At 53.7% G+C, this 17,396-nt stretch overlaps 1 protein-coding gene across 1 annotated transcript; it reads right to left on the bottom strand.

The window, feature by feature from the left end:
* Nucleotides 1-5,845: 5,845 nt before the first annotated feature.
* LOC123931869 (cytochrome P450 2S1) lies at nucleotides 5,846-16,297 on the bottom strand. Its single transcript, XM_045989507.1, has 9 exons — nucleotides 15,761-16,297; nucleotides 14,420-14,585; nucleotides 12,357-12,506; nucleotides 11,863-12,023; nucleotides 11,572-11,751; nucleotides 10,564-10,705; nucleotides 9,100-9,287; nucleotides 7,237-7,378; nucleotides 5,846-7,140 (listed from the first exon to the last, which is right to left on the bottom strand). The coding sequence occupies exons 1-9, from the start codon at nucleotides 15,929-15,931 to the stop codon at nucleotides 6,959-6,961; spliced, it is 1,482 nt and encodes a 493-aa protein (XP_045845463.1). The 5' UTR covers nucleotides 15,932-16,297; the 3' UTR covers nucleotides 5,846-6,958.
* Between the last annotated feature and the right edge of the window lie 1,099 nt (nucleotides 16,298-17,396).

The raw sequence follows: 17,396 nt of genomic DNA, 5'->3' as shown, positions 1-17,396 counted from the left end.
AGCTGTGATTAAGATCTGAAGTAAATCAGGGCCGCCTGGGTGGCTCAGTCCTTACGCGTCTGCGCTTGGCTCAGGTCATGATCCCAGGGTCCTGGGATGGAGTCCCTGCTTCGCTTCTCCCTCTCCCTCTGCCTGCCTCTCTGCCTACTTGTGCTCTCTCTCTCTGTCAAATAAATTAAAAAAAAAAAAAAAAAAAAGATCTGAAGGAAATTAGCAAGTGAATCATGGAGGAAAGGGCATTCTAGGCAGAAGGAACAGCTAGTAGGAAGGCCCCGGAGGCAGGCATGTGAAGGACTTCAAGGAGATGGGTGTCTGGAATGGGTAAGGTTAGGGAGGGCGTTGGCCCAGCAAGGAAGACACAGGACATTAGTTTCGGGTGCACAGCATAGTGATGTGATATTTGTATCTATTTCCAAGTGATTACCACAATGAGCCCAGTTACGGTCCGCCACCACACAGGTAAAAACGTTTTCTTACCTTGTGGTGAGAAGTTCTTTTTTATTTTTATTTTTAATTTTTTAAAAGATTTTATTTGACAGATTTTATTTATTTATTTATTTGATTTATTTGTTTTTTAAAAAGATTTATTTATTTGACAAGTAGGTAGAGAGGCAGGAAGAGAGAGAGGAGGAAGCAGGCTCCCCACTGAGCAGAGAGCCCAATGTGATATGATGTGATTTGGGGCTCGATCCCAGGACCCTGGGATCATGACCTGAGCTGAAGGCAGAGGCTTTAACCCACTGAGCCACCCAGGCACCCCGAGAAGTTCTTTTAAAAAAAGACATATTTTTAAGCAATCTCTGCACCCAGCATGGGGCTCGAAATTATAACCCCAAGATCAAGAGTTGCACGTTCTTCCAAATGAGCCAGCCAGGCGCCCCATGATGAGAATTTCTAAGACGTACTCTCTTAGCAACTTTCAAGTACGCAATACGGTTTTTTTTTTTTTTTTTTTTTTTTTAAAGTAAACTCTACTGCCCGACTTGGAGCTCAAACTCAGGACCCCATGATCAAGAGTCACATGCCCTACCGACTGAGCCAGCCGGGCACCCCCACAGTAGTGTTAACTTTAGGCTCTATGCTGTATATTACATCCCTGTTTCCACGAGTTTGTTTTTTTTTAGATTCCACGCATAAGTGAGATCATACAATATTTGTCTTGTTTGACTTTACTTGTGATGCTGTCAAGGTCCATCCAAGCTGTTGTAAATGGTGGGATCTTCTTTTTCATGGCTGAATAATACTTCGTCATTTACGTGTATATATCACATTCTCCTTATCCATTTGTCTGCTGATGGCCACTGGGGTTGTTTCTGTTTTGGCTACTGGGAAGAATGCTGCCATGAACACTGGAGTGCAGATCTCTCTTTGATACACTGATTTTGTTTCCTTTGGATACATACCCAGAAGGAGGATTGCTGGGTCATATGGTAGTTCTATTTTTAATTTTTTGAGAAACTTCCACACTGTTTTTCATTATGGCTATACCAACTTATCTTCCCACCAAAAGTGTGGGAGAGTTCCCCGTGCAGGGGTGGGGGGCTTTGAGCAGGGGAGAGACCTGGTTTGATTTGCTTTCAGAGAATCCCGCTAAGACCAGTAAGTGAAAGGTTGACGGGAAACTTTCCAACAGAGAGATCAGGACCTGGCCACGGTTTACCGCCACATGATGACCCGGGAAGAGGTCCACCCCAGTGTGGACCTCTTGCCAGTCTGAGTCCGAATCTGATCTAATTCCCACTTTATTATTTCTTTTCTAAAGATTTTATTTATTTATGTATTTATCAGAGAGAGAGAAAGAGAGAGCAAAGCAGGGGGAGCTGCAAGGCAGAGGGAGAAGCAGGCTTCCTGCTGAGAGCAAGGAGCCCCATGCGGGACTCGATCCCAGGTCCCCAGGATCATGACCTGAGCTAGAGGCAGACGCTTAAATGGCACATCCACCCAGGCGTCCCTAATTCCCACTTTACGGGGTATTCCTGGAATGGAAAGACATCTTGAATGGCACCACAGAGATGGTGTCAGCCAAAGCCAGGATGTGAAAATTTGTACAGGGCAAAGTGACCTAGTTTCTTAAGAAACAAGTGGTGTACACAAGTTGAGGAACGGCTACAGATTTCAAAGTCCCGAGAGGTTAACGGGAAAGCATCCTGTGGTGAATTTTGGGATCCTTGTTAGAACAAATCCAACTACCTAGTATACTTATGAGACTGTTAGGGAAACGTGTATATGGAGACCACAAGTTCGGTAATAGTGAGTGGGGTGAAACGCGTGTTCATTGGGCCTTTTAAATAATTGAAAGGAGGAGGGGTGCCTGGGTGGCTCAGTCCATTAAACGTCCCACTTTTGATTTGGGCTCAGGTCATGGTCTCAGGATCCACCGGGGGCATGGTGATGGGCCTGCCAGAGAGTTCTCTCCCTCTCCCCTGCCCACCCCATCCCATGCTCTTGTGCTCTCTCTCAAATAAATAAATCTTTTTAAAAAATATTTTATTTGGGGCGCCTGGGTGGCTCAGTGGGTTAAAACCTCTGCCTTAGGCTCAGGTCATGATCCCAGGAGGGATCGAGCCCCACATCAGGCTCTCTGCTCAGCAGGGAGCCTGCTTACCCCCTCTTTCTCTGCCTGACTCTCTGCCTGCTTGTCATCTCTGTCTGTCAAATAAAATAAATAAAATCTTTAAAGAATATGTTTTATTTAATGAGGCGCCTGGGTGGCTCAGTGGGTCAAGCCTCTGCCTTCGGCTCAGGTCACGATCTCAGGGTCCTAGGATCGAGCCCCGCATCGGGCTCTCTGCTCTGCAGAGAACCTGTTCCCCTCTCTCTCTGCCTGCCTCTCTTCCTACTTGTGATATCTCTCTCTCGATCAAATGAATAAAATCTTTTAAAAAATATTTATTTTTTGACAGAGAAAGAGAGAACCAGCAGAGGCAGCAGGCAGAGGGAGAGGGAGAAGCAGTCTCTCTGCTGAGCAAGGAGCCTGATGTGGAGCTTGATTCCAGGACACTGGGATCATGACCTGAGCCAAAGGCAGCCGTTTAACCCACTGAGCCACCCAGAAGCCCCGCAAATAAATAAACCTTTTAAAAAAAAATTTGAGGGGGGGCCCTGGGTGGCTCAACAGGTTAAGCCACTGCCTTTGGCTCAGGTCATGATCTCAGGGTCCTAGGATGGAGCCCCACATCGGGCTCTCTGCTCAGCAGGGAGCTTACTCCCCCCACTCTGCCTACTTGTGATCTCTCTCTCTCTCTCTCTCTGTGTCAAATAAATAAATAAAATCTTTTTAAAAAAATTGAGGGGCGCCTGCGTGGCTCAGTCTGCTGAGAGTCTGCCTTCGGCTCAGGTCATGATCCCTAGGTCCTGGGATCGAGCCCTGCACCGGCTCCCTGCTCAGTGGGGAGTCTGCTTCTCCCTCTGCCTCTTCTTCTTCTCTCTCTCTCTGATGAATAAATAAATAAATAAAATCTTTAAAAAAATAAAAATAAAAAAATTTTTAAAAATTGAGAGGGGGAATTACTGCTTAATAAGTAAAGAGTCTTTTGAGGGGATAATAACCATCTTTGAGGAGAACGTGATGATCACACAGATTTGTGTGTTTAATGCCGCTGGCTTACACACTTAGGCATGGTTAAAATGATAGTTACATGTATCTTAGTGCACACACACAGAACTGAAGACCACACTCATTCTACATTTTCCCTTTTGGGTCCCCTGATTCCTGTGAAGCCCTCCTGAGTTAAGGTTTTTCTTTTCCTTGCTACTGAAACGATCCTGACTCAATGCCAGTTTTCACACCAATGCGGTACACGGTCCGTCCCTCCCTGAGAGCGTCTGATGGTATTTTTGGTTCCAGACTTCCCTCAGTGTGAATTTTAACGAATTAATTAATTAATTAATTAATAGCAATCTCTACGGTCAGCATGGGGCCAACTCACAACCACAAGATTAAGAGTCTTACCCTCCACCGACTGAGCCAGGGCGCCCCGTGTGAAAAACTTTAAACAAGGAAACTCGGGCGCCTGGGTGGCTCAGTGGGTTAAGTCTCTGCCTTTGGCTCAGGTCATGATCTCAGGGTCCTGGGATTGAGGCCCACATCGGGCTCTCTGCTCATTGGGGAGCCTGCTTCCCTTCCTCTCTCTCTGCCTGCCTCTCTGCCTACTTGTGATCTCTCTCTCTGTGTCAAATAAATAAATAAAATCTTTAAAAATAAATAAACAAGGAAACTCGCTTCTAATGACAAATGCTTTGCTGAAATACCCAGGGAAGATGAACCAACGTCTGCCGTTCACTTTGAAACACCTAGACAGTGAGCCAGATGGACAGGGGGATGGCAGTGTGCTCGGAGGCGGGGCGGACTGCCTGTGGGAGAGCCCGGGGGCCGCACCACGTGGGTATCCCTGTGTCATTCCCTCAAGCTTGCTGCATGTTGGAAAACTGTCATAAGATGTTGGGGGCTGGGGGAAATGTCCTTCACTATTAGAAAGGCATATTCAAATGATTTTCTGGAATTTGGTGTTTTAAAAAAAAATTTATTTAGTTTTAGAGAGCCCCTGAGTCGGGGGAGGAGCAGAGGGAGAGGGACAAGCAGACTCCCGGCTGACCTTGGAGTCCGATGCGGGGGGGGGGGGGGGGGGGGGGGGGGGACACTCTATCTCACGTCCCTGAGATTATAACCTGATCCAAAACTGAGAATCGACCCTTAACTGACTGAACCACCCAGGTGCTCCTGGGATTTGCTTTAAAATAATAAATGGCTCAGTCCTTAAGTGTCTACCTTCGGCTCAGGTCATGATGCCAGGGTCCTGAGATCGAGCCCCATATCGGGCTGCCTGCTCCTCTCCCTCTCCCCCTGCTTCTATTCCCTCTCTCACTGTCTCTCTCTCTCTCTGTCAAATAAATAAATAAAATCTTTTAAATAAATAAATAACATTAATAACAGGGGTACCTGGCTGGCTCTGTGGAGCCTGTGACCCATGATCTTGGGGTTTTGAGTTTGATCCTCATGTTAGGTGGAGAGCTAACATAAAAATAAAAGCTAAAAAAAAACCTTAAAAAACCCCAAAATAATGGGGCACCTGGGTGGCTCAGTTGCTAAGCATCTGCCTTGGGATCAGGTCATAATCCCAGGGTTCTGGGATCAAGCCCCGCATCAGGCTCCCTGCTCAGTGGAAAGCCTGCTTCTCCCTCTCCCACTCTCCCTGCTTGTGTTCCATCTCTCGCTGTGTCTCTCTCTGTCAGATAAATAAATAAATAAAATCTTAAAAAAAATAATAAAACAAAAACAGAACAGTTGTAAGAGAGTGATAGAAATAAAACTAGCAGAAAGTTGATGGCTATTGAATGAGGCCAGGGGATGGCATGGGGCTCCATTCTACTACGCTCTCTACTTTTGGGCACTTGAAAACTTCCTTACTCGGTAATTAACAAATAAAAAAATGTGTCTGCTTGCCTTGCGGAGGCAAGGCAGGAGGAAAAGAGCCTATGGAAGAGGCAGAGCTGGGTTAGGAATCGTGCTCCAGCAGCTTTCAGATTGGGGGAGTTCCCAGGGCCTGGGTCAGGAGCGTCACCTGCAGGCTTTCCCTAGCTGCAAACCCCCAGCCCCCTCAACGCACCCAAAACCGCAGCTCTGCCGACTACCTACCAGCGGCCTTCTCCCTGCCCACACCCCCTTCCCCAGATCAGCCTCACCGGAAGTAAGGCCCAAGACAGATCCCCCCCTCCCCCCACCTTCACATCTGGTACTGATGTCAACAGCCAGGGCGGGCGGGGCCCTGTTTTTTAGCTCCCGCCCAGCCTCGAGGGAGGGGCGGACCCCCCCATCCCCACCCCTTACTCACAATGACAGACACTATCACAGGCACACTAGGCCCTGCCCTGGGCCAGACCAGGGGCCAGAAATGAACTTTTATTGCAAAATGGGGACCTTCAAGTCATAAGGACGTCAGAGCTGGCCTCTGGCCCAACACAGGGAGCTGGAATCCTGGTCCCTCCTTGGTCACCTAGCCCCTTCCACAAGGTCTAACTGGGACTTGGGGACGGGAGGTGGGTCAGGGTACTGTGTGTGTGTTGGGGGGCAGGCTGGGGAGGCCTTTAACAAGGTTACATAAGCGGGAGGGGGAGGTGTTTCTCTGGAGGGTCTTGTGTGTGTGTGTGCGTGCGTGTCCAAGTTTACTTGGTTCCCAGGGCTATGTGCACAACTGCACGCTGGGCATGTAGTTATATTTGGGAGGATTAGAGGATCAAGGTGCTTGGAAAGGCGTGTCTTTGAGGGCTAAAGGCTTGGAGGAGGCTGGGGCTGTGCCCTCCCCCCTTCCCAGGAATGGTGTGTGGGCTGTCATGTGTGGGCTGGCTGTGTGGTTCAGTGGTTGCGGGCATGTGGATGGCGATGGTCATGTGCCTGGATCGTGGTGTGGGTGCAGGAGAGAAGGCACATCGGGGCTGAAGACAAGGATGGTCTCTCTGTGCACGGACATGACCCCGGAAGGGGGATGTTCACCTCTGCACCAGGCTCCCAGAATTGCCAGGAGGCGGGGTGAAGACGGCTTGTGGGTGTCTTGGGAGGGGAGGGGCTGAACTCCCACACCTGGGCGGTGAATCCAGGGGGGTTGTGTTTGGACGAGAGGGTGTGTTATCTGGGGTGGTGATCATGATTCCGGACGAACTAAATCTGTGTCTACAGAAAGCCTGTGTGGCAGAGTTGCCCCATGGCCCTCGTGGCCCTCGTGGCCCTCATGGCTGCGTGTCTCAGTAGCCACCTGGGCCGAGCAAGCGGAGTCCTGGGGACGTGTAGGCCAAATACCCCCGTGCCAGACTCTAAAACACCTACAGGTGTGTGTGTGTGTCTGCCTCGGGTGTAGACTTGTGGCTCTGGAGACACAACCATGTTCACGTCCATCACCATGAGGAAGCCCCCACCTCCCACAGCTCCCTCCCTCCTTCATCTGGGCCACACAGTGCGGGGAGGTTAGTGGGGCCGGACTTGCAGCTGGAAGGCTGGGGGGATGTTGAAAAGGCCGCTGACAGCTGGCTGGAGGCTCAGGGCCCCCGGCGGGCCCGGGCTGTCCAGGGAGAAGGCCTGCAGGAGGGTGGTGAAGAGGAGGAAGAGCTCTGCCCGCGCCAGGCCCTCCCCGAGGCAGACACGCTTACCTGGAGGGAACAGGGAGATGGGACTGGGTCAGCCCTCCTCACACCGAGGCGTGGGGAACCGGCAGGGGAGCAGGGACCAGACCCGCACGCACGTACCTAAGGAGAAGGGCAAGAATGCCTCCTGCTTCTGGAACCGTCCATCCGCGTCTAGGAATCGGTCTGGGTTGAATTCCTCTGGCTGTTCAAAGACCTCAGGATCACACAGGACAGAGCCGAGGAGGGGGAAGACCTCAGTGCCCTGCAGGGAAGCAACCATCAAATTACAAATAACCTTCCCCACCCAGGTTGGAGGATTCTCTAAAAGCACAAGGGCAGAATATTTCAAGGGCTTATTACCGGCCAGGCATGTTCTTAAGCATCTCATATATACTCTCTCTCTTAGGCAACAGCAACGTGCAACTTGTGCTCCCTCTCACACGCACACTCGAATGCACACTCAAACTCACTACATCTTTTTAACAAGTCTACAGAGTAATTTCTAACATGATTCCCGTTTGAAAGGCGGGAAAACTGAGGTTCCCCGATGCCACCCCAGCGTAGCATCTGGACATGGGAGGGCTAGTTCTTTTTACACTGTTTTTAAAATTGTGTTGTGATTCATCTGTGGCTGTCCTAAGCCGCCTGGCCTGGGTCCAGCTCTTGGGTAAAGCCAAGGGCGGGTAGGTGACGGCTGTCCGTGAAGTCTCCCCAGTGCAGGCCCCAAGTGACTAGGATCCCACGGCTGTGCAGTGGAGGAGATGTGAGTGAGAGGGATCTCATTTGCCAGGGACTATGGCTAGCGGGGCTGAGCCGGGAAAGGGAGGGGGGCTCCAGGAGAAGACAGGGTCGTGCTACTTTGGCTGTTAAAACAAGGCAGACAGGGGCGCCTGGGTGGCTCAGTGGGTTAAAGCCTCTGCCTTCAGCTCAGGTCATGATCCCAGGGTCCTGGGATCGAGCCCCGCATCAGGCTCTCTGCTCAGCAGGGAGCCTGCTCCCCCGCTCCTCCTGCCTGCCTCTCCGCCTACTTATGATCTCTCTCTGTCAAATAAATAAATAAAATCTTAAAAACAAAACAAAACAAAACAAGGCAGACAGCTATGGCTAGAGCAGATGCCCTGGGTGTAAATTCTGCCTCTACCACTGTAGGCTGGGTGACCCCTGCAAGTCTTCTCAGCCTTCAAGGTGTTTCCTCATCTGTAAAATGGGCGGAGAGCAAATGCTCAGTCATTGATGGCTGGGGTTCTGTAATCATGATCAAGAGTGGCCATAGTCACTGGGTTAGCCATGGCTGCTGCTGCCAGGAACCGGGCACCCGGGGACCCCCAGCTCCTGGCACCAAGAGCGGAGCTGGTGTTTTGCAAGCATTATCCCGCAGGTTCCTTGAGATCCCAAGTTAATACTATTACTGTTCCTGATTTAGAAGAGGGGTAGAGACAGATTCATGGGCTGAAGTGATTTGCTCCAGGTCCCAGCGAGAAAACACCGGGACCGGATCTGATTCTACACGAAGTTCAAGGAGGGAGCGGGAAGGCTCCTGGGGTTTCCAGGCGGACATCGCCCCCTGGTGGTGCTGGTGATGAGTTGCTCTCTAACGGATGGCAGAAGCTCCGCGGGGAGAGGGAGGGCGGGGAGATGAGAGGGAAGGGAGGGGAGAGACTCATTTCATTGTGAGACTCCTTCCGCCCTCAGTTCTCAAATTGCTTCCCTGTCTGTCACCTGTCACCCCTGGCATGTGACTGTCCCAGCCACCTTGGAAGGAGGTAGAAGTAGGCTATCTGCTGGACAGGTGGGGAAACTGAGGCCCAGAGACAGTCAAAGGCAGGAGAAAGGCACACAGAAAGACAGAGGGACAGAGTTGCAGAGAAGAGGAACATGGTCGTTGAGGAGAGATAGAGACCAATAATCAGAATAAGTCAGACACACAGCCACAGAGAGGCTGCAGCTGAGACGGACACGGGGCGTGGCTGGGGGCAGGCCCACCTGGGGCAGGGTGTATCCTCTGAAGCAGGTGGTCCTTGTAAGGGCACGGGGCACTCCCATGGGCACCAGAGCCAGCAGCCGCTGCGCCTCGTGCAAAACGGCATCGGTATAGGGGAGGCGGGCTCGGTCCCCGAGGCTTGGGGCGCCGCCGGCCCCCAGCTCCCGGATCAGCTCCTCCCGCACACGCTCTGCACTCAGGAAGAGGGGGACAGGAGGTCAGAGGTGGGGTTGGCCCCTGTGACTCCCCATCTTACAGTGGCAGCAGCAGGTGGGGGGCAGGCTGGCCAGTAGGGAGGAGGATTCCCCCAGGCTTCGCTGAGACTAGGTCCCTAACATCCTGTGTGTGCTGGGCGCAGGGTCTCTCCTTTCTTAACTCCCACAGCAATCCTGTGAGGTGGGTACCATTATCCATCCCCATCTCCCAGATGAGGAAACTGAGGCCCAGAGAGCTGAAGTCAGAGCAGACTCCATTCCCCCGAGGCCACCAGACCCGAAGCCCCATCTTCCAGGTCAGCCCACCCCACTGGCTTGACAGCCTTTACAGCAGCTGCCTGACCCCCAAATCCTGGGCTTCTCTGGAGCTCACGTCTGGGCCAGGTACCCTCCCATACTACCCCAGCTTCACATCCTGCCTTGGCCCTGATGACCCCAGCTTTTTTTTTTTTTTTTAGGAATCTCTACACCCAATATGGGGCTCAAAGTCACAACCCCGAGATCAGGAGTCACCTGCTCTACCCATGGAGCCAGCCAGGCGGCCCCCACTTTTAAGAAAACTCTTTACGTCCTACATGCTGCTTGAACTCAGGACCCCAAGAGCAAGGACCCCAGTTTGCTTTTTATCTCCAGTCCTGAATTAGATGTCTTGTGACCTCCTGGATATCTCCCAGCAGGTGGCCCCAGGCTCCTCACACTTGTCCCATACTGGCATCAGTGTCTCCCCTGAAACAGTTCCTCATTCCTTCTGTCATCTCAGGGTAGTCCCATGGTCCCCCTGTCCCCCAGCCCCCTGGGCCTCCCAGGTCGTGTCCTATTTGCCCACCTGGCCCCTCTTCCCTCCCCACAGCTTGGCCTAGGACTGTCCTCTCCTGCCCAGGTCCCTGTCCCGTCCTCCTGGCATCTTCTTGCACACCTTACCTCTTTCAGCCCCAAGGATTTTTCTAAAATGCTAATTTGACCCTGCCCTCCCCTGTTCAGCATCCTTCCATGGCTCCTATTGCTCAGGATTAGGCATATAAGGTACCAACAAGGCGACAAGGCCCTGAGAGGTCTCCTGCCCCATTTCTCATTTCATTGCACCTCTCACTGCCTCCGGCAGCCTCCCCAGCTTCTTGCCCTTCAGGCACCCCCGATGCTGGTCTCATTCTCACTTCCAGGCCCCGGCTCAGGCTGTCCGTTCTCCTGAACATTCTTCCTCTGGAGCCCTCACTTCTGGCCCCAGGCCTGGCTGGCGCAGAAGCCTCCTACCTTGGACCCGAGGGTACTTCAGCAGAAGCAAGAGGGTATAGCGGACGGTGGTGCTGACCGTGACCGTCCCGGCGAACAGCAGATAAATGACTGTCATCAGCAAGTTCTTGTCAGTCAGTTCTGTGCTTGGGTCATGCTCCTCCTGGGAGAAACCAGGCAGAGGGACTCAGAGAACTCAGGCTGCGGGCAATAAGAGAGGCCCAGCACAGCCACGCCAGCAAGTTCAAGCTTTGTCGGGGGGGTTGTATAAATGTTTAGGCGAGTGGGGAAGTGGATTCTTGATATTGGTTCTTTTTGGTTGTGCTGTGTTTGAAAATGAAAGAGTGTGGCCGCTCTAACAAAACAAACAGAATGATATGTGGTTAGGATGTGGAGAAGCGGGGACCCTGTCACCGTCAGTGGGTCGGTCATAAGGCACAGCTGATATATCGTATCAGGACCCTTAAAAAATTAAAATAGAATTAATGTATGATCTAGCAATTCCCTTTCTGGGCACGTACCCCAACAAGCGAGAAGCAAGGTCTTGAAGGGGTATTGTGCACCCACGTTCCCAGCAGCGCTATTCGCAATGGCCAAATGGGGGAGGCACCCCAAGGGTCCTCTGATGGATGAACAGATAAGCCAAATGTGGTCTATCCATGTAGGGGAATAAGGATTCAGCCTTAAAAAGGAAGGAGATGCCATCACTGGCTATGACACGGATAGCCCTTCAGGATATCACGCTAAGTGAAATAAGCCAGCTGCAAAAGGGGTAAATACTGTGGGATTCCATTTCTGTGGGGTTCTGAGCATAGGAAAACTCAGAGACGGAAAGAGGGTTGCCAGGGGCTGGGAGAGGGACCAGGGAGCTGTTGTTTAACAAGTCAAGAGTTTCAGTTTGAGAAGATGAGAAAAGTTCTGGAGACCATCTACATAGTAGACGGATTTCCAGCTATATCTGAGTAGGGGATGGCCAGGTCACCAGCCCCGTTTTGGGGGTGGGGGGGACTGGCCCTGACCTTCCCCTACCTTTGCCATCTTCAGCAGGAATGCATCCACCACATCGCACGGTGGGGCTGAGCTGTCCAGGCTCTCCTTGTGTCGCTGCACCTGCTGGACGGCGAAGGTGGCCAGGATGCTCAGGTGGCCCAGGAGCTGTGTGTGGGGGCCCGGCAGGCGCTTCAGGAGCCAGGAGAACATCTCGTAGGCCTGAGGGGGGAAGGGCAGCTGTTCCCACGGGGCCTGGCCCTGCACCAGCGTGAAGGGGTGCTCTGGGGGGTTCCCTGGAAAAGGTGGCTGGAGAGGGGTCCGCCCACTTACCTGGCCCCACGGGGAGCTGACCCCCAGCACAGTGCCACCAGCCGCCCGGACCAGGGCCTGGAAGTCCTCGTCCTCGTAGGGGAAGCGGAGGCCAAAGGTGAGGGAGCAGATGATGTTGGAAGTGGCCTGAGCCAGCAGTAGGGAGGGGTCAAATGGCCGTCCTGGGGGGAGAGGCCGGGGGGCGGGCCGTGCTGGAGAGGGGCCAGCCTCGACCAGAAGGAGACAGGCATCGAGAGAGACAGGTGGGGAAAGAAAGATGGAGAAACAGACAGGAAAGAGACAGATGGATAGAGAGAAGGGAGAGACAGAGAAACAGACATGGAAAGAGAGACAGACTGAGAAAGACTTGGCAAAAGGTAGATGGGGAGAGAAGAGGACAGAGAGGGAAGGTGGAGGAGGAGTCAGAGGTGGCAGTGAACAGGTCCAGCCCTGGACCCCCCACCACCACTCAGGCCTGACGCAGGGGCCCCCCAGGCTCACCCCACCCTGCTGACCTTCCATGCCCTGGAATGCCTCCACCAGACACCGGGCCTCCGCCTGGATCAGCTCCTCGCCTTCTCGCTTCCCCATGCCCAGGTCCCGCAGGGCCAGCATGGTGCATCTCCGCAGCTGCCGCCACCGCTCCCCATTGGAAAAGAAAACCCCTGTGCAGAAGGCTAGACTCAAGGAGGGACCGGCCCTTCTTCCCATTCCCCAGGACTGCTCCCTCCCTCCCAGTGAGGTGTCTGGAGGCGGATGCTGCAGGCCCTGTCCTGAGTCCATTCCAGCCTAGCCCAGGGTTAAGGACTCATTAGGTGCTCCATAAATGTCTAACCTTGGGGCAGAAGGTGACATTCTCCTGAGAAGCTGGTCACTGGGATTATCCAGGCTCCCTGAGTTCTGTGATGAACCCGGATGGGTGAAGACTTCTTCCTCCCTCCCTCGCTCCCTCTCTCCCTTCTTTCCTTCCTTCCTTCCTCTCCTCCTCCCCGCCCTCCTCTCTCCCTCCCTCTCTCCTTCCCAACATTTACAAGTACTATTGGGTTCCCTGCCCCATGTCATTTGGAACCTGAACCAGAAGAGAGGGGAATGGAACTGACATTTTCCTCCTTTAGCTAAGGGTCTGCTCTGGACAAAACCTTGCTTCTCTGAGCTCAGGGTCTCATAGGTACAATGCCAGCCCCTAGGGGCCTCCTGGAAGTCTCCTCCAGGGTATCCCCAGCCCACCCTCCCACTGTGTCCCAAACTGGCCTCAGCACCTCTCCTGTTCCTGTCTCAGTCCACATTTCTGTGCACCCCCCAACCCTGCCCTGCTCTTGGCCAGAGCTCTGGCTGCCTCTTCCAACCACACCCTCCTTTCCCCACTCCCCCAGCCTCAGAACAGCACAGTCCCCAGCCTGGGCTGCACAGTGACCCAAGGATCCTTCTAGCTCTGACTTGTATCTTCCCTGCTTCCATCTATGGCCTCCAGAAAATCCCAAAGCTGAGCACTCTGGTGTGACTCGGGCCCTGTGTGACCCACTTCTCCAGCTTTGTTACTCATCGTGCTACAATTGCACTGGTCTTCTCTCACTTCCTCAGTGGTGACAGGATCCCCCCTCAAGTGTCTCTGCCCCCTCTGTTCCCTCTGCCTGGATCACTAACCTCTCCATCCTCACTGAACTAACTGCATTCATCCTCATATCTCACTGCATTTGTCATCTCCTCCAAGAAGCCTTCCTTGATTTCTCCCAGTCTCTCTCTCCTCCCCCGACCTGGGCCAGTACAGTTCTCCTGTGTCCTGATCTTAGAGCTATACCTCTTATTTGAGAAGTCTATTCTCTCCCTCCAGTCCCATGACATGCCCACCTCTCCTACATGTAGGATGACAGGACATCACATCTGTCTTGGTCACCTCTGTGTCCCCACTAATAACTACGGGGCCAGGCATGATAAAAATTTGTCAGCTGAATGAATGAATGCTTCTTCTCTCCCCTCCATGCCTTTTTTTTTTTTTTTTTTTAACTCTTCTGCCTGGAACACCCTTCCTGCTCATCCTAGGAGTTGGCACCCAGGCAACCGGTCTTTCAAGACTTCCCGGACATCTCCCACCAAACAGGCTGGGTCAGACAACTCCTCTGGTCCCCGCAGTTCAGGGCTTCCCCTAGCCTGGCCCTGATCCCTCTGCCTTCCCCCATTCTAGCCTGGTGACAGGTCCTTCTCCGCACTGGCCAACAAGCTCAGGGTCACAGCGGTGCCCCGACAGCGCCCCCAACACCAGCCTTCTACTTTCAGGCTTAGCAGAGACTGGTTTCTACACATTAAGTGGTCCCAGTGCCTAGAACACTCTCCTGGTCCCTCCTAGTCCTGGGGGCTTCATCTGGAGCAGTGAGAACCCCGCAACATCTCACCCAGGCCACATTCAGTCCTCAGGATGACCTGGGTAATAAGCACGATTAGCACCCCATTTCATGGGCGATGGATGAGGAAAATGGGCCAGAGACACCAAGCTATGCGCAAAAGTCACACAGTAAATGGTGGCAGGCTCTGAGCCTCTGACCGAGGGAGCCCACAGTCCCCAGCTCTGCTCATGACTCACCGTGGCCATCAAAGGTCCCGTCCAGTGTCGCCAACATGCCCCGCCCACTGAACTCCTCAGCCTGACCTTCCAGGGCCTCCTGCACAGCCTCGTGCCCCACCAGGACCACCACGCGCCGCCAGGGTCCCAGGTACACGGTGAACACGGGTCCATACTTCTTACTCAGCTAGGGGCAGGGAGGGAGAAGGGGCAGGCGCTGTGGGGCAAGCTGTGGCCTCTTTTGGTGGAGGTGTCCCCATCATGGCCCTGTCACTGGATGAGGCTCCTAAGAGGAACCCCTTCCCCCGCCCCAGACAGAAATAGCCCCCTTGGGAGGTTCAGTTCTCTTTTTGTACCAGGCTCCCAGTTCCCTTCCCCATAGAGTTCCCAACCCCTTACCTCCTACAGAGCCCCAAGTGCGGACCCTGGGACAACCCAGAACCACCCCTCTCCCCCGACTCAGACACATGGCAGCAAAAATGGGCAGCTGAGACTCTGGTCTCTCCCCATTCCTCAGCTCCTGCCCCACTCCCAAACTAGCCACCCTTTTCTATCATCTTGCTAAACCCTCAAGTTCTGGCTGAGGGTGGATACAGCTGGGCACGTGCCCCATCTTCCCCCCAAGACCCCCATCCCCCTCCCCGTGTCCTGAAGTCCCCCCAGACTCCTTTTGACGGCGAACCTCTGGCCTCTTCCTCCTTCTTGCCCCCAAAGGTTGGAACAGCCTCAGCCGTCCTTCCTGTCCTCCTTCCCTGCGGCCACGGGGACTTCCACCTCCCTCCTAGCTCAGCGCCACACAACCGGGATTCTCAGCAGACACAGATCTGGAACCCTCCAGCCAAATCTCCCCCTCCTGCCAGCGACCCCTCCCCATTTTCTTCTCTGCCCCTCCCCCGCTGCCTCTCCCTCAGGGATAAAAGCGCCAGCATCCCAGTAGCTAAAGCGCTCCTGCCTCTGGCTTCTTGAATCCTCTCCTTCTATCACCTTCCCAGGATTCTGTGCCCTCCCCCCCCCCTTCCCGCACCAGGACCCCTGCCACTGGATCCTGCCTCCTTCCCTGCTCTCATCCTCTCCAGGATTCCGGGGGCAGACGTCTCTGCCCCTCCTAGCCAGGGTCCAGCACACCAGGGTTCTCTCTCCCCAGCAAAACCCTCCCCACGACTGGACCTTCTAAGCTCTGGAGCCCTGCTCCTGCCCCACCCCAGAACCCCTCAGCCCCTCGGCCCTTGCACCCTTGGCCTGCCTCCTCTAGGATACCCCAGGGCCTCTCTGCCCTTGGTGCTCCGCTGTCTCTCCTTGGGCACCCCCCTCTCCTGGCCCTGGCTCCCCTGCCCCAGCCGGGGCGTCCCCGCGGACGCTCACCCGCAAGAGCCCCGGGTACAGCGCCCCGGGCCGGAGCTGCAAGAGGTTCCCCAGCAGCGGCAGCGGCGTGGGCCCGGGGGGCAGGTGGCCTCGGGTTCGGGGCAGCGCCAGCGTCAGCAGCAGCACCAGCAGCAGCACCAGCAGCAGCGCCCAGGTGCCGGGCGTCTCCATCGCGGCAGGTCGGCTCCTTCGGCCGGTTTCCAGACGCTCCACGCGGCTGGGCCGGTCGGGGGCGGGAGCCGGGCGGCTCCTTCGGGTCGAAATCTGGCGGAGGGGGGCGGGGCACTGAGCCTCGCCTGCTACCGACAGGCGGGATTCTCTCCCCGCCGCCGGATTTCTTTCTTCCAGACCACCGCGGCGGTGGGCTGTGGGGACCGGCTCTAGCGAGGCTGTCTACCAGGTCACCCAGGTTGGGGGGTGGGCGGAGACAGCGCCCGGGGCCCCAGGTAGGGCGTGGGCACACTGGAGGAAACTGGAAGCCGGAGACTTTGCCTCCAGGAGGCCACACCCCGTGCCTGGAGCGGTGATCCCACGCCGCCCTCCCCAGCTCCCACCTCCCTGCTCCAGGTTGTCCCGGTGTGAGTTCGCTTGTGCGTGTGCGCATCTTGGAGCCAGTTTCCTCCAGCATCCTTCGTCTTCACCATGAGGTTAAATCTGAAGTTCAGGAAGATAAATCGGTTGGCTCCAGGCCACGCAGCTAACAAGCGGCAGAGCTGGAATTGAACTCAGGTCATGGGAAATGATTAATTGAATCATTCCTTCACTTAGCAGTTTCCTGTAGTGGTTGGGAACATGATGTCTGAAGCCAGACTGCTTGAGTTCCCGGCCTAGCTTCTGGGTGCCGGTTAACTCTTGTAAAAAGGGGATAGTTTTCAGGATTTATGGGTTCATGGGCAAACAACTTCAGATGGGGCCAGGTGCACAGATAACGATGTTATGTTAGCTAATATTAGCTATATGTTAGCTAATATTCTCTCAACTAATTGTTATTGAGGTCCGACTATAAACAAGACTGTCTAGACCTGGAGACAGGTATGAGCAAGAGAAGGAGCCCTGCCTTCCCCAAGCTCATATTGACATGCAAATGAAGTCATAAATTAAGAAATTTCAAGTTGTTGAAAGGTTTGCCCCAATGAGCTCCTTGAGGAAGACAGTTACAATGTCAGGTCCATGCTATTCCGTTCAAAGCTGTAACCCCAGTGTCTAGAGCAGTGTCTGGCACACAGTACGTGCTCAATAAGTATTTGTTGCGTCAGAAGATTGAATAGCGATGAAGTCAGTGGGGAGGTATGCAGCGACCTGGAAAGCAATCAGCATCTATTTCTTGCAAAAGGAAACAGGTGCGAGAGTTTTCAGCAGAATAGTTACTCAGTTTCCTTTGTACTTTCCTTAAACATTTTATCATGAAAACTTTCAAACATACAGTAGACACCTGTATTTTCACCCCCCTAGATGCCACCAATACCATGTTACTATCCCTGCTATGTTGCATACCTTTCATCTTTCCACATCCGTCCATCCGTCTTATTATTATGATTTTCGATGCATCTTAGACATTTGCAGACACCAGGACATTTCACTTCTAAACACAACAACATCCATCATTTGCTGGAGTTCAGTATTTACTTACAGGGCA

The sequence above is a fragment of the Meles meles genome, chromosome 19 (genome assembly GCF_922984935.1).
Source record: "Meles meles chromosome 19, mMelMel3.1 paternal haplotype, whole genome shotgun sequence".
NCBI lineage: Eukaryota > Metazoa > Chordata > Mammalia > Carnivora > Mustelidae > Meles > Meles meles.
The sequence above is the reverse complement of the archived record's forward strand: the minus strand, read 5'-3'. Positions and strand labels throughout refer to the sequence as shown.